General features: G+C 44.5%; 2 protein-coding genes across 4 annotated transcripts in view; both read left to right on the top strand.

Annotated features, from left to right (window-relative positions):
* The window catches only part of LOC140202423 (visual system homeobox 2), a 434,493-nt gene extending 428,544 nt beyond the window's left edge, over nucleotides 1–5,949 (top strand). Inside the window, exon 3 of the mRNA XM_072267291.1 lies at nucleotides 5,029–5,949. Within this exon, the coding sequence (XP_072123392.1) occupies nucleotides 5,029–5,445 (417 nt within the window). The 3' untranslated portion in view covers nucleotides 5,446–5,949. The remainder of the gene's footprint in view (nucleotides 1–5,028) is intronic.
* A 2,344-nt stretch (nucleotides 5,950–8,293) lies between these two features.
* Nucleotides 8,294–22,141, top strand: part of micall2a (mical-like 2a) — a 112,888-nt gene continuing 99,040 nt past the window's right edge. For 2 of the 3 annotated variants that reach the window (XM_072268411.1, XM_072268412.1), the window contains exon 1: nucleotides 8,295–8,776. In XM_072268411.1, coding sequence (XP_072124512.1) covers nucleotides 8,634–8,776 — 143 coding nt within the window. In that variant the 5' untranslated portion in view covers nucleotides 8,295–8,633. Of the gene's footprint in view, nucleotides 8,777–22,141 lie in introns of all 3 variants that reach the window. The other variant, XM_072268413.1, reaches the window with a different exon arrangement.

Genomic DNA, 22,141 nt, shown 5'->3' on the forward strand with positions numbered 1-22,141 from the left:
CGTATGGTGTGATTAAGGTTGTGAGCTTCTGTGACTCAGGAACTAAAGAGATCTGCTGGAACCCTGAGTTTGCATCTATTTTGGTGAAGAACTTTGCTCCAGCCAGCATACTCAATGTGTGATCAATAGAGGGCAGAATAAACTTAACCCGCCCCACTGCACTATTCAATTTTGTTAGATCAACACAGATCCTCACCGTACCATCGGGCTTAGGAACAAGAACAATTCCTACACACCAGTCAGTAGGTCCATTTACTGATGTCGAGTGCCTTTGCTGTCTCAAGTTCATCTTTGACCCCTTTGTTTATCAATGGGACTGGTATACACCTCACTGTGGGTGGAGAGTAGGGCATCACTCCTGGCCTCAGTTGGGTAAGGTACTCTGCTTTCAGTATCCCCTGGCCTGTGAACAACTCTGTGCACTTCTCCTGTCACTGAACATTCTTTAGTGAATCCAACTTTGTGATGAGGTTCAGCTTCGCAATTGTCTGCCATCCCAGTAGTGATGAGAAGAGATTCTGAATAACATAGAGATCCTCTTTTAACTGTTTCTTATTTTTACAGATGGAATTAGTAAACATTCCTTTCATACTGGGCTTATGTTTCACTGACCCCATGAGCATTCTCTTTGTTGGATTTAGTGTAATGCCTGATTTCTTTGCCAGTTTTGTAACAGACATTCGCAGATGGCTGTGATATCTGCCCCAGTGTCCATTTTGAATGTCACTGCCTCATTTTGCAACTGAACTGTAGTGCTCCAGTCTTGTCTACTTGCAACTAGAGCCCCAAGGAAACTCTCTCTTTGTCTGAATCGTGGTCTTCTTTGACCTCCTGAAGAACTGTTTCAAAGGTTCAATTTAATATCAGAGTAATGTATACAATATACATCCTGAAATGCTTTTTCTTCACAAACATCCACGAAAACAGAGGAGTGTCCCAAAGAATGAATTACAGTTAAATGTTAGAACCCGAAAGTCCCCCCAGCTCCCCTCTCTCCTGCGCGTATGTGGCAGCAAAAGGTGTCTCCATGCCGAACAACAACGGTCGGTTATGAAACCCCGAGAGCGGGTTTCCGGAGATGCGAGCAACAGAATCACCGTTTATCACCATCATTACTCCACTCTACCTCGTCACTTTTGAGCGACACTGGCTTTTATAACGGCCAACTCTATTCCATGGTGGCATTTCACTTCTTTTATTGGACAGAGCTCTTTGACGTGGAATGGAGACTTGCTGCCTCTCCTGCAGTTGGTCATTTTATCTGCTCTTAGTTTTGCTTATCTGTTTTGTTTGAGCTCAGCTCTAACTGTCACCTCTTTCTGTAGTTTTTCCGACTGCACCTTGTTTGTACTCTTCTTTTTGTACAGATTCTAGCTTTACTTCAGCATCGTTTCACGCCTGAGTTCTGCCTGTTGCTGACGAACATTCGCACTCTGTCTGACCGTAGCAATCGCTTCTTCTAGTGTGAGATTTGCCTACACTTGAAGTTTCGCTGACAATTTGGTGTCTAGTAGCCTGGCCACAATCCTGTTTCTGATGAGCTCATCACTCAGATTTCCATATGCACTGTTGTCTGACTTTCGCTTTCCTTTGAAATCTTCTTTGAATTTGTCCACACTGTTTTGTACCCCTTTTTCTGAGCATCTGTCAGTCCTAATCCACCCATGATGTCATCTGCTTTGTCACCCATGCACTATATCAGTGTGCTTACTTGATGCTCTTCTGAAGCCTGAGTTAAATTGCTTGCATCCTTAAATCTCTCAAAGTGTCTGCCATCTCTCAAAGTCCCCTGGTTTAGAGAAATCAAATGTTTTGGCGGGGGGGGGATATTATTAGATGAGTAGATGTAGGTTCTGCAGGTATTTGCTTCGTTTTCCTGTTTGTTTATTTATTATTTTATTTATTTGGACTACAAATGTCTTCTTTTCTCTCCCTGAGAGTTTGACTGACTTCTCTGCTGTGTCTGTGTCTCGGTGCACTTCTCCAGGCTTGTGGCCCAAAAATTATAACAACGTATCCACTTTTGGGTGTACCTTGAAGGTGTTGCCTGGTTATCCTGGCCCTTTCTCAGCTCATGTCTCAAGGTTAGCAAACTGGCATAGGCAGTTTAGGTTGAGTCTTTGGGTATTTGTCATAGATATATGCCAACAAGGACATTCTTACTGAAAATTCTGTCTTGTTGGGGATCTCACTTGGTTTGTAGCATCAATTCATTGACGATCAACCACTTCTGACACCATGTTGTGTTTGTTATTGAGGGATGGTGCAGAGCACACCAGGACGGCAGCGTGCAGGATACTCGACTGAACTTTACTGATATCTTTGCTTGTACAGTATGTGAACTCCTCCCATATGGGAGTGGCTAACCAAGTGACACAGGAGTAACACTATTAACTACCACTACAGGTAGACAAAACTTGCATTTTAGATTTGAGGATCCTCTTGTATTCTTCAACACATGCGTCAGAAAAAACTTGGAATCAGTGTGTGGTCATAAATGTCACCTGTGAACTGCAGCTGGATTGTTGAGCTTAGGCTGATTTTGGCCCTGTAGTGAAGGCCGTAGATGTTGAACAGTTTCCCAATGTCCTGTGGAGGCTTGTTGGGGATGAGGTGTAGCACTGCAGTAAGAAACATTGAGATAAACATTGGGGCAATGATGTAACCTCAGGTGATAACTGCCTATACTATGATTGTCTCTGTGTATAATATCCAGGCAACAGAGAGTGATCTCTAGATACCTTGTCTGAGATTCTAACAATATTCACCATGTAACACACACAAAATTCTGGTGGAACTCAGCAGGCCAGGCAGCATCTAGGAAAAGAGTACAGTCAATGTTTCGGGCCAAAATGTGTGTGTTGCTTGGATTTCCAGCATCGGCATGCTTTCTCTTGTTTGTGATTGAATATTCACTATGTGGTAGTTTAGATTTCTTGTTACTGGCTATGTTTCCTGTTTTAATTTCTTTGGAACCTGATTCTAAATAAATCTCCATGGATGATGCCTGAGCTGCTAAGTACTTCCCAGGTTCTCAGTTTTCTTTGCCTGTCTCTCCTTTTTCTAATTGCAGCAGATCCGACAGTCTAATCTCATATTTCATTCCTCATATTCTCTTTCTCTCCTATTCACAATTTATTTGTTATGCTTTGCTAATTTAAAAACCCTCCCAATGTCCTGGTTTTGGAAACATTGGCTCTTTGAATCTAGTATTAAATATTTCTAATTAAGTATGGATGTAACATCTCCTCTGTGAAATCATTATCTCTCAAGGGAATGTTGAGAATAATGAATCATTTCTTCAATGTTAACCTATTAATTTCCCAGTCTTTCTCAGAATTGAAAGTTTCAATTTGAATCCAGCTTCAAAGTTTGCCACATCACTTCCAAATTTGCAAATGTGAAATGTTCCCATTTTGTAATGATTTTTCTGCAAATTATCCTTTGCTACAACATTCCTAATTCACCTTTAATTGTTATACAAAACTTGTTGTCCAATTTTGTTCCTCAGCATATTGTTCTAAATTGAAGTTCCTCATGATTATTACACAATACATATTCAATATTTCCCAATTTATTGATTTATTTTGTGCCCAATACCCCTTCACTATTATAGTGGCCGTAAGCCACACCCAGTCGTAATTTTTTGTTAATCTGTAGACCTGCTGCTCCTACTAAGTTCTCACTGCACCTGTGTACTTGTACAAAAAGTCATCTTTGACTTTAATCATTCTGATTTGAACCTTAATTTCAAGAAAAGATCTGTTCTCCTTGCTGCCTGTCACATTGTTTATAAAACACTTCTTGGGTCACAACTGGAGTATTGCACCTATTTCTGGTCACCACACTTCAGAAAGGATGTGAAAATCCTGGAGAAGGAACAGAAAGGATCTATGAGGATGGTTTCAGGGGATGAGGGATTTTAGTTAGATGGTTAGATATGATGCTGCGGTTATTCTTGGAGCAAAGAAATCTGTGGAGAGATGTAGACAAGATGTGAGCGATTTAGACATGATAAAAATTGTAGAGCTAATCTCATTAGTGAATGGTTCAAGGACTGGAAGTGCAAACTCGAAGTAATGGGTTGAAGTCACAGGATGGGTTAGGCAATACGGATAAATGACTGTAGAAAGTAGCAAGCATCTGGAACTACTTAGCTGCTGAGAGGGGGCAGAGATGGGTAGTAAGCCATTCAGGGCTTTGAAAGAAGAATTGGATAGACACTTGGGCAAAAGTAATTTGCTGGACTAGAAGGGAATGTGACTGATTAAAAGTCAAGTGTTTGGAACATTTGATCAGATTAGAAATAATGCTTCAGTAATGGTTCCAGATCAATCCTTCTTTCTAGGTGGCAATTGATTTCATTCATCATGTGGTCAGATGTGGCTTCCTTCCTTTTAAATCTTCCCAGCTTCCCTCCTTTCTCTGATAGGGGCGACGCATCACAGCGACCACATGGAAAGCAGAAGGTGATCTAAATAGTCCAGTGGTCCTTTACTGACTCTGCACCATATCATCAGGCTAATTCACTGGTTGACCAATGTAAATTGCCCTAATGTGTAGGTGGGTGATTGGATGTGGGAAATTGATGGGACTATGGGGAGAAAATAAATTACAAGAAGATAAGGATGGACAGGATTGTTGTGAGAGCTGAAATAACTCAATGGGACAAATAGCCTCTGCCTTCTCAGGAAGAACTAAAAAAAATCTGAAATCTTGCAATAGCAAAGAAAGAGGAAGAAAAAGTCATATCTGTGGAGAGAGGGAGAAAGGGTGGTTATAGTTCTTACTTTAATAATATCGGTTCAGGAATAAATACTGGGCTGGACACAGGAGAGAACTCCCCCGCTCCTCCTTAAAAAAGAGAGTTGCCATTTTATGTCCACTTGACCAGGCAGTTAGACTTAGTTTAACACCCCACCTGCAGCTCATTGCTTCTGACAGTGCAGTATTCTATGGGAGACATAGGGCAGTTAAGTACAATGTAATGAGATTATTCCACAATTAATTGAGGGATTTATTCTGCAGGTTTGGTTCCAGAACCGCAGGGCTAAGATGAGGAGGCAGTTAAAGCTGCAGGGCAGATCCTCGGAGAAGAGCAAAGCCCAAGAGGCAAGCAACAGGGCGGAGGAGGAGAAATGCCGCCATCTGAGTATCGATGTGGTCACTGACAAGATGGAGAAAGCCACTCTCCCCTGGCCTGAATCCCAGGTACACCGAAGAGAGCACCTAGTTGCTCCCCTGTTCCAGACAGTGGTCCAGGGCATCAGAGACAATTCCAGGGCAAGCCCCAGTCCAAAAGAGATTCGCAGCTGCAGCATTTCCACACTCCGAGCAAAGGCGAGGAAACACGAGGCCGAGATACACAGTGGGGCTGCCCAACTGCTTCCTGTCTCTGCAGGGACTCAAGAGACAATTGACGAGGTCAACAATAGTGATTTGTAACTGAGTGAGCAGCTGGCAAGACGCCCAGCGCTGGTGTCAGAGACTGGTCGCACTGTGCACAATTCTCAGAGGGGTCTTACAACAGAGAGACTGTGCAATGAATGGACACACAGTGTTGAATACACAGAGAGACTGCACAGAATGTCCAACACAACCAGAGAATGTGCGTGGAGGCCCTGTAACACAAGGAGACTATATTATAGTAAGGGGTTGTGTAACATCCAAACTGGATATTAGCTCACTAAGAGATTGTATAAAACTAGCGAGAGCATGAACAATGGTAAGCCACACCTACACAACTAAGGTGAGGGACTGGATTTCACCAGGGCTGAGTGAGGATGACATGTCTAATTCATTGCAGGACATTGCTTGAGGTTTAATTGAACAACGTCACGACAACTCCTGCGGATAGCAGAAGCGGCTTTAGCAGATATGCTCTTTAAGAAGTGACTCTATGCAATGGACACAGAACTGTGCATGTGTTATGACAAATACTAATTGTGTGGAGGGTATCAAGCATGTTATACATAAATGTAAAACTGTGTTGCATTAAACTAAAAGAGACTGTGGTGATGTGCTAAATAGAGGAGCCCATTTAATGCATGTGCCAGACAATCTCAAACTCGCAGCAGATTAATTCATTCTGAGGGAACAGCACCATCTAATGGATCCCATGCACTGGCTCCAGGGTCACCTGGTTAACAATTCCGTTAATTATTTTAAAATACCTTCAATTGCAAAGAAACAGAATGTGGCCATTCAGAACCACAGGGCTGTTCTAACAATCATAGCACTCCGAATCTCATCCGTTTCCTTGCCTTAATGTCACTTATCAAATACAAATTTGTTAATCTTGGTCTTGAAGTTCCCAAAGGACCTACACTGGAATCCAAAGGCTTTTGAAGCAGAGAGCTGGTGGGTTCTTGTATTACAAAGTACGTTCGCAGTTTACTCTTGAAGGGTGTAGGTTTAATTTTAATAGTTGTGGAATCTTTGGTATTCCTCCCCAAACTGATATTTAACTTAACAATACGTAGTGTTCTGGAAACACTCTACAAGTCAGGATGTATCTGAGGAGACAGAACAGAACTAAAGGTCACAAAAGCACAATGTTGACTGTTTCTATTTCACAAATGCTGCCTGACTTGCTGAGTTCCCCCTCCCCCCCACCAAATTCTCTGTTTTTTGTTTTAATTTTATGGCATTTACAGTTAAGAAAATCATTTAACACTCCACTCAATGACCTTACATCTGTGATGAGAACTCGCCCAATGAAAGGGTTGTTGATCTGAACTGCTCTTCTCTCTGTTCCCTACTTTGAATGTTCATACTTCCAGTTTTCTCAGTGACAAGTTAAACATTGTGACTTTAAACTTGCAAACTACTCTTGTAATTAAATAGATTGTAATTCAATCTTTAATTGGTGATATCACCACAAGTTTGGAACAGAAAGTTGCATAATTCAATTTAGGTTGCTTGACACTATTGATTCTACAAAGTGAAACAAATTAATACAGTAATGGAACATCTGGAAGTAATTTCCCTCATTAATTATGTAAATCTGGACCACAGTGTACTATACCATGGTAAATGCTATCAGGGTGAGTATCCTAGAGCACATATTTGTGCACGAAGTCCTTCAATAAGGTGTCGAGAGAGTGCTACACCATCAGGTACCATCCTTCAGTTGGTGTGTAAGCCTATATTCATCAGAGAATTCTTTAAACAATCTCTGGGCACTCCTGAGAAGGAAATTAGCAGGTCACTGTCTCACTGGACCTCCCTCTGTGTAATCCAGACTTGCAGATCCTCTGTTATAAACGTGACTATGTTTCAAAAGGACTTCACTGGCTGAAAGACACTTTGCAACATCCTGAGACCATGGAAGGTATAACATAAATGCAAGTCATTATTTAATAAATTCCACTGACAGAACAACTAAGCCACAAAATTCTCAAAACGGGAAATACTCATTTGAGGTGGAAACCATTAATGGAAAAGAAAGGTGCAAGTCTTTCACTGTCCAAGGGCAGGGACGTTGGTCGGTGAAAGTAACTGGTTCAGCATTACGCAGCAAGCTAATGACCCAGTCCAACAAAATGGCCAACATCTGTACCTTGGTTCGCCTCAACCACAAGCTGATCCCTTCTCCTACTGGGATTTTGCTAGATCTTGAATCTGAAGGTAGTGAGGGGATGATGAGGCACGGGTGAGGTTGGAGAGAAAAATGCTGGAGGAGACAGTGATAGGTGGGTGGGGAATGTGAAGGGCAAGGAGGAAGGATGCTATGGTAGGTGAGACTAGTAGTGGGAGACAAACAGAATAGTGTATAGAGAGTCAGGAAGGGAAATGAGGGGAGGGTGTTGCACAAAGGGTTGGTGATGAGAGGAGATAGTGGAAAGTGTAGGTGTAGAGGGAGATGGGAGAGAAGGGATTGGAGATACAGGCTGGTAGGGAGAGGAAGGATTATGTATGAACAAAGGATAAAAGGATTGATAACTGGTTGCCATCACTAGCTGTCTAGCTCAAACGTGGGAAGGACTAACATGATGCTGGAAGTGTAAAAGGTGCTTTGCAACATGGACGCAATGGGCCGAATGGCCCGTTTCCTTGCTGTGTTACTCTGTGATCAAATGTAGGAAAGGCTTTAGTTATCACAGGGAAGGGGCAGATTTTCCCCCAGTATGGGAGGGCTAAGATTATTTAATTGTGAGAGGGTCCATTTCCTTGGAGTGGGAGGATCTCTCCCGGGATAGGCGGAGTCAAATGGCGTGGGCGAGACTATCAGCAAGAGTGGGAGGGGCTGTCCTTATATCAGGGTGACTGGGGTTATTTTTTTAATAGGCGGGAGTGTTGATCTTATCTCGAGTGCGGGGAACTCCTTTGGGTTTGACCGGAGTTACTGTGTGTGGTCCTGCGTATCGGGCAGCCCGTGGGGATGCGGGCAGACGCGCTCAGTCCCTTTCACCCCTTCCCTGCGGTTGTACCCTGTGCTGACTCCTTCTCCGAGCGTTTGTTCCGGTACAGCCGGTCGGCGTTGTCTTTCCCTCGTCTCCAACTTCTTCCGTGCCTCCCTCATTCTCGCCTGTCTCCTCCCACTTTCTCTTACTCACTCGCTTGCCTCCTCATTCCGGTCCGGCAGCTCCCGGATTTGCTGTTCGTTTCATCTCGGTGCCCCTGGTTCCCCCATGGCTGCGATCAAAGCCCTGCAGCAGTGGTGTAAGAAACAGTGTGAGGGATATCGCGACGTGGAGATCACTAACATGACCACCTCTTGGCGGAATGGGCTGGCTTTTTGCGCCATCCTACACCACTTCAGACCCGAGCTCATGTGAGTTAGTCACTAATACCGGTCTTTATCCTGGATCTGGAGGGAACAACTGTTGGAATGTGTTTCTGTGTTGAAGGGACGAGAGAGCGAGTGGCGGGTTGTTCGGCAGTGAATCTGGCACCGGGTTGATTCTACACCGAGTCAATTCCCTGTATAACCGGTTCTCTGTGTGTGTGTGTGTGTGTGTGTGTGTGTGTGAGAGAGAGAGAGAGTGGGGGGGGGGGGAACCGGCGTTTAATTGCTCAACGCCGCAACATGTTGGTAATGGGGTCAGTCGGAACGGCCATTCTCTACAAGTGGAGAGAAGTGTGCGTGTTGGCTACTGTAGCCGAGTTTGATTTGTGACTGGCGCTGCCCGATCCACAGATGTTTCTGATATAGTTTTTGTTTTAAAAGGATGATATTTAGCGCCAGTTGTGTGGCTAATGACGAACAGCTGCACAGATTTTCCCGAGAGGTTCGGCTGCCGGAGTTTCTGAAATTGCCTAATAGCTGTAAATCAGCATTTAAAAACGGTACATTCCGTCGTCTAAATTAATCCAATCGTCCCACCCCCACAGCCCCTCTCAAATGTAAAGTTTTGCCCCGTGAGATCGGTAGCCAGGTGAAGTGAGCGTTCCCCGGACAGTTATGGAAAGTGCAGAATCCCACACGCAGTCATGGACACGCTGTCGGGGTTGGGTGATTGTCAACGTCGGGATATGTGCACAAAGTATGTGGCTTGGTCTTGGCATCTGTGATGGGGTCTGGGGCTAAGATTTGGATTGTTTGGAAACTATCCAAGGCTGAAGTACTAGTATTTCAGCATGAGGGGAATCGGGGGCAATGGCGTTTGGGATCGGTCACTGCGAGGGAGGAATATTCCCAGCTTCGTACAGAGTTGAAAACCAGGTCTGGAGTCACACTCCGGTGGCCTGCAGAGGGGGTATTGCACTGTTGGAAGTGCCCTCCTTCAGATGAACCATGAACTGTGTGTGTGTGTGTGACTATCTAAAAGTAGAATAATGAGTTATTTCTGATGTCCTAGCCAATGTTACTTCTTGCCCAGTGTTATTACAACAGACATCTGGTTGTTATCAGACTGGTTTTCCATGGAACTCACTTGGCATAAATTAGCTGTCATAGTCTTAAAAAGAGATAGAAGGAACCACAGATGCTGGAATCTGGAGCAACAAAAAAGCCTCTGTTGCAACTCAACAGGTCAGGCAGCATCCATGGAGGGAAATGACCAGTCAATGTTTCAGATCCAGTCCTTTTATCTGGAATGTAAGAACAGAGGGAAATAACCAGTCTAAAGAGAGTAGTGGGAGGATAAAAACAGGCAAGTGATGTGTGGATGCAGGTGAGAAAGGGTGACTCCTTCTTCACAGTTGGGAAGTACTAAGTGACTCAGATAACATGGGCTGTCCTTGAAAAGGAAGGACATCAGGGGTGTCATGTCTTTAACAAGTATTTTTTAAAATGTGGTTAGCTTTTCCTCCTTGAAGTAGTCATTACAAAAATGCTTTGAGGGAGAATGGGTCACAGGTAAAGTAGTGGAGTCCTGAAGAAGGGTCTTGGCCTGAAACATTTCCAAAGCTGCTGTCTGACCTGCTGAGTTCCTCCAACGTCTCGTGTGTGTTGCAGAGGGAGAGCCCTGTTGTATCAGTCTTGGGTTTATGACCACATGTTTGTTGTTTTGCTAAAGTGGAGAAGGGATTTCAAAGGACATACTTTATAAAGATAGGCTATACTGAGTTGAGGAAAATTGGCTCATTTGATTTCCTGCTGAGCTTTGTAGCTGCTTGGATTGAAAGGAAGAGGAAGAAAAGCATTGGTTTTTGTTCTGCTTGCCCCAGCGTACTTCCCAACCTTTACTTTTAAAACTTAAAAACAGAAAGCTGGGAATGCTCAGCAGGTCAGGCAGCATCTGTGGTGAGAAAAACAGTTTTTGTTTCAGGCTGTGATCCTTTATCAGAAGTTCTTGAAGTGTCCTCAGTGTTCTAGTGTAGGAAGTGCTGCACTCAACTTACAAAAGGCGAAATCCTACAAGTAGTGAAGTGGCAAAGTTATTATCTGATTTATTGATGTTGATTTAGCAGAGTTCAGAAGTTCAAACCCTGGCTCATTCTCCCCAACCCAGCAACTCCTGGAACCAGGGGATACAACAAACTGGTAATGCTAGAATCTGACACAAAAGAAAAATGCTGGAGGAGCTCAGGGTCAGGCAGCATCTGTGGAGAGAAACGGACATTTACATTTTTGCTTTGAGAACTTTCATCTGCATTGGATTCCAGATGAAGCAACTCAGTCTGAAACATCGACTGTCCACTTCTCGCGACAGATGCTACCTGACCCACTGAGGTCCTCCAGCAGTTAGTATTTTTTTAAACTCCTATGGCTTTGTAAAAGGCAATCATTCAAATCCTTTTAGTTTCAGGATAAATGTTCACCAGGACACCAAGAATAATCTCATTATCCTTCAGTTCAATGCCTCATCCGAATTGTGACACCTTATTTATTTAGTGAGATGCAGTGCGGAATAGCCTCTTCTGGCCCTTTGACTCATGACCCCCGATTTAACCCTGGCCTAATCACAGGACGATTTATAATGACCAATTAACCTACTAACCGGTAGATTTTGGATGAAATGAGAGCATCCAGACGAAGCCCATGCAGTCTCGAGGAGAAAGTAGAAGCTCCTTACAGAAGGAGATGGCAATTGAACCCAGGTCGCTGGTACTGTAAAGCGTTGTGCTAGCCGGTATGCTACTGTGCAGCCCCAGAATGAAACACTCGACAGCTGACTTCTCTGAGAATGAAGCACTCTGTTCTGTGCTGGGCTGGTGCACCATCCTGGGTACCTGGAATGGGATTAGAATCCAAGCCTCCTTCCTCTCAGGCTGTAATTGTCAGCAGAGCAAAGGAACAAGAGTTAGTGAGACTGTCCTCTCAAACATCCACCCTGTTCTCCAACCTCCATTAACTGTGGTTTATGTAAGATGTTGGGCAAGGATGAAGACCATAAGAAGAGCAGGACATCCAATCCTGCTGGACAGTATCTGACAGAAACTGAAATTATGTCAGTTCCAGACCTCAGCCGGTCCTATTGGGTCATATGGATTGAGATATGAATGGAAGCCTTGGGGGGGGGGGGCGGGGGAACAACCATGCTCACTCCACTGGAGGGGAAAAATAAGTAGATTACAGTGCACAGAAGACAGTGTCAAAGATACATTGATATCTTTTCTGTGCTCTGGACAGGATTCCATGCTCTAAGCATATTTATGCTGGGTGTATTACATATTTCAGCTTTCATCCAATGCTTTGCTGCCTGTATCCAAAGGCATTCACCAGTACTCCCTGTCCTTACAGACCAGCATTGCTTCTTGATCATTTGACCCACTAAAAGTATCTGCTGGAGGAACCAATCTTGATTCTTCACCCCCCCCCCCCCCCACACCCCCTCGGGTGTCTCCTGAGTACCATCAGTGAAGTTAGATAGTTTGCTGGTTTTGGCCTCTGGGGCAGTCAGGGTCGCTGGTCTCTTCACCACTATCCCTTAAGCCTGCACCGCCCCTCAACACAGGTGACCTAAAGTTAAATCAGAAGTCACTTTTCACAGAGATATTGAAAAGTACAGCAAAGAAACAGGCCCTTTCACCCAGAGTCTGCACTGACCATTAACATTCATTTACGTCAGGTGTTCTCATCCTGAGATCCATGGGCATTTTGGTTAATGGTAAGGGTCCATGGCACAAAAAAGGTTGGGAACTCCTGATTTACACTAATCCCAATAATTTAGTCTCCCTAAATTCCCATCAATACTCCCCAGATTCTGCCACTTACTAACACACTGGTGGAAATATACAGTGGCCTTCTAACCTACCAATGCACACATCTTTGTGCTGCATGAGGATACCAGAGCACCTGGAGGAAACTCACACAGTCACAGGGAGAACACACAAACTCCACAGAGGTACCACCCAAGCTCAGGGTTGAAGCTGCATCCCTGGCACTATGAGGCAGCAGGTTTATTTACTGCACCAGTTTTTCTGTGGAAAGAAGGGGAGAACAGTGGTGGAGCAGCTGTTTTACTGGCGGAACTGAACACAGGTCGTTAGTGCTGTAATGGTGTTAAACTAACTTGTGCTATCATGCCACCTCAATGCTCCCCTTTCTCCTCCGAGGCACTGATTACATTAATGTGGACAATGGATCCTAACTGATGTATCACAGCTTGGTGCTCAGGAATGGAAAGGTCTGCAGAAAGTGGGGCAGGTTATGTTCGACTAACTTGATTGAGTAGCAAAAGTGATTGACAAAGGTAGAATTGTGGATGTTGTGTACATGGATTTTAGTAAGCTATTTGACAAGGTCCATCATGGGGGGCTTATCCAGAAGATGAAGATGCATGGAATCAGTGGTGACTTGACCATGTTGATTAAGAATTGGCATGCCCTTAGGAGACAGAGGCTTACGATTATGAGAGCTGTGGATAGAGTAGACATTTGGTATCCCTTTCCCATGATTGAAATGTCTGATACTATAGGGCATGCATTTAAAGTGGGAGGGAGTGAATTTGTGGGGCATGTTTTTACTTAAAGGGTGGTAGATATCTAGAATGCACTTCCAGGGGTGGTAGTGGAGGTAAATATGAGAGATGTATTCAAGAGGTTCTTTGATAGGCAGACAAATGAGCAAGCAATCTTGGGATATTAACTTGTGCAGCAGAAGGGTTTAGTGTAGTTAGGTGTTTAATTGCTATATTCATTAGTTTGGCACATCATCATGGGACGAAGGGTTTGTTCCTGTGCTGTGTTCTATGTTCTACCTTTGTTGTTCTGTGCTGTGATCAAACTGTCAGGACTAAAATGTAGGCACATAAAGGAAAGAAGGACAAGTGGAGCCTCAGCACTGTTAGGCATGATAGTATTGAAAACTGAATGGCCTGCTGTATGAAAGTCATAGTCCATATTGACTGGTGTTACAGTGGAAAGTCATTTCCTGAAAGTGAGAAGCGGGAGGCTCTCAAGGCAACAGAAGCAATGCTGCATGCATTTAATTCTCATCCAGTTTTTAAACTCCCAGATGGCAACGGGTTGCTCTGAGCCAGCTTTCATCCGATGTGCAATCTATGGTTTGCAATTAAAATTCATCATTCCCTGCATTCCCTGAATTTGCATGGCTCTTCCTGTGGGGAAGTTGAGGAACTTCCCGAGACTGTTTACTTGATTGCATTTTTGGAATTGTTGCATGAGAGGTCAGCTGTAAAAATGGGTAATCACAAAATCACAGGACATTTATGAGAGGCAAGAAGGCTATTTGGCCAATCTCTTCCATGCTATGACTTAGAAAGAATGGGTTCTTCAATACCTTGTGCAGCTCCAGTTTCAGCAAAACACTTTGTAATCAACAAGCCACACCTTTGAAGTGTTGCCATTACTGTAGGGAGCACAGCAGCTAATCTGTGTAGAACAAGCTCCCAGAAATTGCAATGTGTTCCATATGTCTTCCCCGTTTCTCAAAGTTCAAAAATTACATTCATTATCAAAGTATATAGACATTATACATTGTGGGCTAAGCATCAATGTAGGCTGCAGGAGAACTCCAGAAGCAGAGGTTAGAAATCAGAAATAAAACCAACAAATGCTGGAAATACTCAGGAGGTGAGGTAGTGTCTACGGACAGAGAGAGTGAGAGAAACAGTTAATAGTTCAGGCCAAAGACCTCCATTGCTCTTCTTTGGAAGGCGATGCTGAAGAATACAAGACCACTCTCTGTATGGTTTATTTCAATCTTGAGTTGCCATGGTTACATAATATACCATGTCGGGGTTTTCTGATTGTAGCTCTGCAACTGAGCACAACAATACAAAGTTTGATAAGCCTTTGTTTTTCGTCGTTGTGCACTTATTCCCAGTTGTGTAAATACATTTAATTTTAAGCATTAAGTATACAGAGAGCACACTAAAGTGATGGGAGCATAGAGATAAACATCTCAGATGTGGAATCTGATTTGCTGCGATTCTGTTAGACAAGCTTAACTGCTATGCACAGCAAGATCTCACTGAAAATGACACGAAGGTCTATTTGTAGTTGGTCACATGATGGTAGGAGTGTTTTATGGAGGTGCCAGCTCATTTAGGCAGAGGGACCATCATTTCCATCTGAAGAGTGACAAGAATGATTAACTCTGGAATGCAGCACAGAATTAAGCCTTTCGGCCCATCTTGTCCATCACTGGAAACTTGATTTCCACTTCCCCTTATCCTTCTGGTCATACCCAACACCCCACAACCACTAGCTCTGCACAGTGTCTATTGGTCACACGATTTGCTTGTCACTACAGTCCTTCCCCACCCCCCCACCCCTGCCCCATACAGGGAGGTGAATAGCCTCTATTATTTGCTTGGGTCACTGAGGAACACTTTGACATCATCTAGTCAAGTTGCAACAGCATAATACTTTGGTTAGTCTGCATCTGGAGTATTGTGTACAGTTCAGGTTGCTCATTTCAGGAAGGAAGTGGAAGGTCTGGAGAGGGTTCAGAAGAGTGTTAGCTATAAGGAAATACTGGTATAATTTGTGTAGTTTTCTTTTAAGTGTTGGAGGCTGAGAGGAGACCAGATAGAGGTTTATAATATTATGAAAGGTATAGATAGGGTAAATAATCAAAGGTTTTTTTTCCAGAGAGTGGAAATGTCAGATACTAGATGGCATAGGTTCATGGTTTGAGGAGCAATGTCTGAAGGGATATGCAAGACAAAGTTTTTAAACGGAGTGTATATGCCTGGAGCACACTGCCAAGAGTAGTAGTGGTTGAGTAGTAGTAATTGAGCTTAAGAAGCATTTAGACATGAAACTGAGCAGGAAGGGAATTAGAAATATGGACCAGGTACAGGTTTAGTTTAATCTGGCATCATGGCTGGCACAGACATTGTGGGCTGAAGGGCCGGTTGCTGCACTGCGATGTATCTTCAGTCGAAAGAATTAAGGAGGGTGAATACAAAATGAAAATAAACCCATTAAATGTTCACGCTGGTGCCCATGTTCAGTTACAAAGTGGAAAAGTATAGGGTGTGGTATTTTAGAAAGTGTGTGGTCCAGTCAAATGAAACAGTTTCAGCCCCACCCATGTACAGCCAGAGCCTCATCCAGAGGGATCAGGCCAGCTTGTACATATACTTCTGCAAATAGTAGTTTATCATTGAGAAAAGAGATCCATCTTGGAAGGATGTCTAAAACTGGCAGGGTGGAAATGGGTATCTTTGTTGAAGTTATAAAACTTGATGCAAAGCAACTTTAGGTCCAGTTGGAAGCCTTGATCCTACCCAGTGCGCTAAATCTCTGTGCAAACAGGGGCCAAACAATTTTATGTTATTACTCCGAGCTCTCTTGCTGCACACTTCCAACTAAATTCACCCTGCAGTAGAGCTAATCTACAGGACAAATGGGTAAAAGATTCACCATTGATTGCCTCTGCTCTGGACCTAAGGCCACCCTAACATCAACCATCAAGCTGCACTACATAGGTGATGCTTGCCCTTTTGCACAACTGGAGGCCAAATTCCAGTTATTCATTGATTCAAATGAGAGGTTGCATAAAGCATTCCCAAAACAAATGTCCTCTACCAATTTCTCCCCACAGTTCAACAATAAAGGTTCACAATGGGATCCTTAAAAATGCGGACAACGTCCCACAACTTGGCTGCTTTCCCTCGGTCATGTGAAAATCCATAACAAAAATTACCACTGCATTCAAATAAGTGGGGTTTTTGGAGATCAAGAACTCAAACCCATTTTCTGTCTTTTGTGACCAAGAGTACCTATAGTAGGCTTGTCAAAGCACTAGAGAGAAACCTCAACTCTTCATTCACAAAATCTTTCAAATCTTGGGCAGAATAGATAAGCTAATGTCAGCTTTCTCTCCCAGTCAATGTTGCCACTTTTGGGGGCTCTAAGTATGTCTCAGGTTTTCTTGGGGAAATATAACACCCTTATTGAGTCCTGAGAATCCGGGTGCCATGACCACTCAGTGGAGAAGGAACATGTCAGAGGTACGAAGACTGTATACAGAGGACAGGTTTAAGAGGCAGACGGAGTACTCTAACTAATGAAGCCTGTTCCCTGTCAGCAAACCTCTGCCAAACCTATGGTAGAGTCTGTGGTTCCCACATTGGCCCCATCAATCACACAGAAAATCAGGGGAAGAATATCTCCACCAGTCCACCAGGAACATGAAGCAAGTCAAACTCGGTCTTGAGCAACTTTCAGATAAATTAAGGATAAGGTTTCGGAGTTCTTAGAGGCACATGACAAAATGGGTTGAACTCAGCATGGTTTATAAAGGGGAAATCTTGCCTGACAAATCTGTTAGAATTCTTTGAGGAAATAACAGGCAGGATAGACAAAAGAGAGTCAGTGGATGTTGTTTGCTTGGCCTTTCAGAAGGCCTTTGACAAGGTGCCAAACATAGGGCTGGTTAGCAACATAATAGCCTATAGTATTACAGGAAAGACAGTAGCAAAGATGGAAGACTGACCGACTGGTAGAAGGCAAAGAAGGGGAATGAAGGTTTTTTTCCTGGTTGGCTGCCGGTGACTCGTGGTGTAGTGCAGGGACTGGAGATGGAATGCTTCTTTTCACATTATATATCAATTATTTGGATGACGGAATTGATGGCTTTGTGGCCAAGTTTGCAGACAATACAAAGTTGGTGGAGGGGCCAGTGCTGTTGAAGTAGGGAGGCTGCAGAAGGACTTGGATTAGGAGAATGGGCAAAGATGGAACATAGTGTAGTATAGGGAAATATATAGTCGTACACTTTGGTAGTAGGAATAAAGACATAGGCTAAATGGACAGAAAATTCAGAAATTAGAGCTGCAAAGGGACTTGTGAGACCTCCTGCAAGATTTCCCAAAGGTTTACTTCTAGGTTGAGTCAGTGGTGAGGAAGGTAACTGCAATATTGGTATTCATTTTGAGAGGACTGGAATATACAAGCAAGGATGTAATACTGAGGCTTTATAAGGTGTTGGTCAGACCATATTAAAGTATTGTGAGCAGATTTGGGCTAAGGAAGGATGTGTTGGCATAGGAGAGGGTCGAGTGGAGGTCATGAGAATGATCCCGGGTGTGAAAGGGTTAACATATGAGGAGCATTTGATGGTCCTGGGCCAGTACTCACTGGAGTTTAGAATAATGAAGCGGAGAGGATCTTATTGAAACCTATTGAATATTGAAAGGTCTAGGTAGAGTGGAGAGGAGAGATTTCTTATAGCAGCAAAGCCTCGGGTCAGAGGGCAAAGCCTCAGAACCGAAGGATGTCCCTTGGGTGAACTGCTTTACCCAGAGGTAGTAAACGTTTTCGGATTCTTTGTCAGAGACAGCTGTGGAGGCAAAAACATTGGGTATATTTAAAATGGAAGTTGATAAGTTATTGATTAGTAAGGCATCAAATGTTACAGGGAGAATAAAGTTGAGATGCATAATAAGTGGACAGGAAGCCCGCTTGGCATGGTGGCCTGTAATCTGAGCAGGAGGCACAGACATGGCACTGAAGTCTTTGAAGGACGTGTGCTGGATCCCATCGACTCTATTGCCCCTAGGCCCGTTGCTCCAGCTCTGGACCTCACTCCCAGTGCTGCCACACTTGACTTGCTCCTTCAGCAGCTCGGGGGTGTGATGTGACCCGAACTGACCCTAGCTCTGATTCCCATGCCTGCTGCCGCCCCCAATGAGCACTGAAGAGCAGTGTTAGTCACGAAGAAGTTCTGTCCAGCCTTCACTACGTTCAATGTTTAGTGTTCTTTGTTTCAAGCAGTGTTTTATGTGGGCACCATGCGATCCTGCCAATCAGCTGGGGAATCTACCACAATATGAGTCCAAACTGAGTGCCGTAAAACCTCATGTATATTCTCCAGATGTACATCAGTGAATCATGGCACATTTTACAGAGCTAAAGGTGACGACAACAATGAGTTCATCTGCCACGTGATGTTAGATCATCCCACAAAATGCAGGAGGAACTCGGCAGGTCAGGCAACATCCATGGAAAAGAATAAACAGTCGAAGTTTTGGGCCGAGACCCTTCTTCAGGACTGGAAAGGAAGGGGGAAGATGCCAGAATAGAAAGGTAGGGGGAGGGAAAGAAGGATAGCTGGAGGGTGATAGGTGAAGCCAGGTGGGAGGGAAAGGTCAAGGGCTGGAGAGGAAGGAATCTGATAGGGGAGGAGAGTGGACCATAGGAGAAAGAGGTGGAGGTGGGGACCCAGAGGGAGGTGATAGGCAGCTGAGAAGAGGGGAGAGTGGGGAGTAGAAGAAGAGGGGAGGTGAAGAGATTTTTTTTACTGGAAGGATAAATCAGTATTCTTGCCATCAGATTGGAGGCCACCCAGATGGAATATAAAGTGTTGCTCCTCCACCTTGAGGGTGGCCTCATCTTAGCATACATTGGAATGGGAATCAAAATGAAAATATTTGGCCACCGGGAAGTTTTGCTTGTAGCGGATCGAGTGGAGGTGCTCGATGAAGCGGTCCCCCAGTTTGTGACGATCTCACCAATTTAGAGGAGGCCGCATTGGGAGCACCAGCCGGCCCCAGTAGATTTGCAGGTGAAGTGTGGCCTCACACTGAAGGACTGTTTGGGGCCCTGAATGGAGGTGAGCGAGGAGGTGAATGGGCAAGTTTAGCATTTAGGCCACTTGCAAGGAAGAAGTGCCAGGAGGGAGATTAGTGGGGAGGTAGGAATGTCTGCAAAATTTCTCCTGTTTATTTTAGATCATCCCAGCTTCCCTTCCACTCCTGTCACCCATCATCCCCTCTCCTGCATCTTGCACCTCCTTCTTGACTTTCATCTCCTAACTCCCCTGCCCCCCCAAGTCCCATCTGACCATCTCTCACTGTTTCCTACCATTCCCTCCAACCCCCATCTCCCCAATTTCTCTCCACTCCCATCTGCCACCTCCTCCTGTACCAATATCTCAGAATGGCCCTTCCACTCCCTTTTTCAGAGTTAGCTCACTTCTCCCACTATCCTCCTGGCCTCTCCTGTCCTGTCCCACCAACTCACTGACGTTCCTCTTTCAAGCTTTACATGCACTATGACCTGTATGTCCTGGTCCTAGTCCCAGTCTGTTCACTGTTTGCAGCATGGGCAATTCTCTCTCACATGAAACTCTCAAAAAGGTGCTCAGGACTTTTCTTGAAAATTGTTTTCCTACGATTGAAGTCTTCAAAGTCAGTGGCTGGCAGGGTGCAGAGACTTAATCATCAGATTTTAGATTCAGTTGGGTAAGGACTGTGTGGTCTGAACCCTAGGTGCAGTTAAAGGAGGAGGATAAGGAGCACAAAGAGCTCTAAAGGCCTGCAGTTATTCCATTTTCTTTTATGTTCCACATGTGTACTCAAGGATATAGACTATGTTGCTTGCTCTTTTCCAAATAAGAGGAAGAATGAAACAATTTTCACTGTTTCTAACCAATTAACTGGATTTTGAATTCCTTCCACCCTTCATAACTTGCTAGGTAGAGCCTGTGTTGATCTTGGACACTCAGCACATGATGCTGATGTGGCATCCAACTGTGGACTCCCCAGAGGAGTCACTTCTTGATTCCCTTCAGCCTCCATCCCTCACCAGCTTCACCCCCTTGCCCTCCCTGTTTCATATACAGCTCTCAGCCCCTCCTCTATCTAGTTCTATTTGCCCTTCACCTCTCCACTAATGGTTCCCACTAGTACCTCATTTAACTATCAGATTCCAGTACTTGTAGCCTTTGTGTTCACGCTGATCTCCTTCCCAGGTCTCCACCTTTACCCTCCACCCCAACCTGACTCCTTATTTCTTTGTCTGTTTCCTCCTATCATCCATCGACCCCTGCCTTCCACTTCCTCCCCTCCCCACCCTCCCCTCCCTGGTTTGATCTGCCTGTCATCCTTCACCAGCCTTATTTCCCAGCTCCTCTTTACACTGGCCTTCTCTCAGTCCTGACCTTCAATCCAAAATGTCAATAATTCTTTTCCTCCCACAGATATTGCTCAACCCACTGAGTGCTTCCAGCAGATTGTTGATACAGATTCCAGAATCTGCAGTCTTTTCTGTCTCCTCTTGATTCTATTTAGCATTCTTCTTTATTTCCCCCTCTTCAGCTTCTAGAGACCATTCAAACTCCCACTTTTCCTCAATACAATAATTCTTGGAACCTTGTTTTATAACGTATTTTTAGCATCCCACTTACTCGTCTCAGACAAAACAGACAACATGACCCAAACCTTTCTCTGTATGGAGTGTGTTGTGATGTTTGCTTTGTTTCAGTGTCTTTCTTCCATCTCCTCTATCAGGTCCAGTTCGACCAAACTCGGGCTTGTCCCAACTATCCCATGGACCGGAACTCCTACAGGATCGGAAAATGTTATCTTTAGCTCAAAATGTGTGAACTGTTGAAACAGACTAAATGCTGGAGGAACTCAGTGGGTCAGGCACCATCTGTGATGGGAAATAGACAGTCAATAGATCCATAATCAAGACCAGAACTGTCAACTATCCATTTCCCTCCTGAGACGCTGCCTGACCCGCTGAGTTTTTCCAGCATTTGATTGTAACTCCAGATTCAGGTGCCTGCAGATTCCTGTTTTGCCATGTGTGAACTGATGGCGAATGTGATCTGTTTTCCAAGTCTTGCCTGTTTAGGCTCTCTCGCACATCTTTCTTACTGATTTCCCGGACTCTCTGCCTGGGTAGTACTGAGAGGAGGTGCATGGTGAGGTGTGATCATGATGGCTCAGCAGGTAGAGCTTTTCCCTCACAGATCTGGTGATCCAAGTCCAATCTGCATAGAGTTTGCATGATTTCCATGGGTGGCCCTGGCCTGCTCTGGTTTCTTTGCACTTCTCAAAGACATGCACTCCCCATTGCAGTGCCCAGCTTGACCCTCGCCACCCCAGTTCTGAGCTCGCCAAGTGGAACCATGCACCCTCCAGGCTGCCTTTCTCCTTGCTGCCACTACCCTGGTGAAATGGTGGCTGTCTTTGTCTGTACTGGCTTACCAGTGCTCCATTGTAGCTAACAGTTCCCACACTGCCAGCCTCACTGGGCAACAGTGCCTCTGATATGGAGTGGTGAGAGAACATCTGCAACTGGTGGAGATGACAGTCCAGGAGATGCATCAAATGTCTTGGTCACTGGAGTTTGGGCTGATTGGATACAGAGTAGCCTGGGGCAGCAGTGGGAGGAGGCTTGGTGGGTTGTGGAGGGGGAGGAGGAGGTTATAGGGAATTTTGTCTTGTAATTGCAGCTACGATTGTCCCAACCAAATAGGAGCAGTTTGTCACCTTTAGTTTGGGAGATTAGTTTGTACTCCCTGGAAAAGCTGGGGTCTTCATGGAAG

The sequence above is a fragment of the Mobula birostris genome, chromosome 9 (genome assembly GCF_030028105.1).
Source record: "Mobula birostris isolate sMobBir1 chromosome 9, sMobBir1.hap1, whole genome shotgun sequence".
Classification (NCBI taxonomy): domain Eukaryota; kingdom Metazoa; phylum Chordata; class Chondrichthyes; order Myliobatiformes; family Myliobatidae; genus Mobula; species Mobula birostris.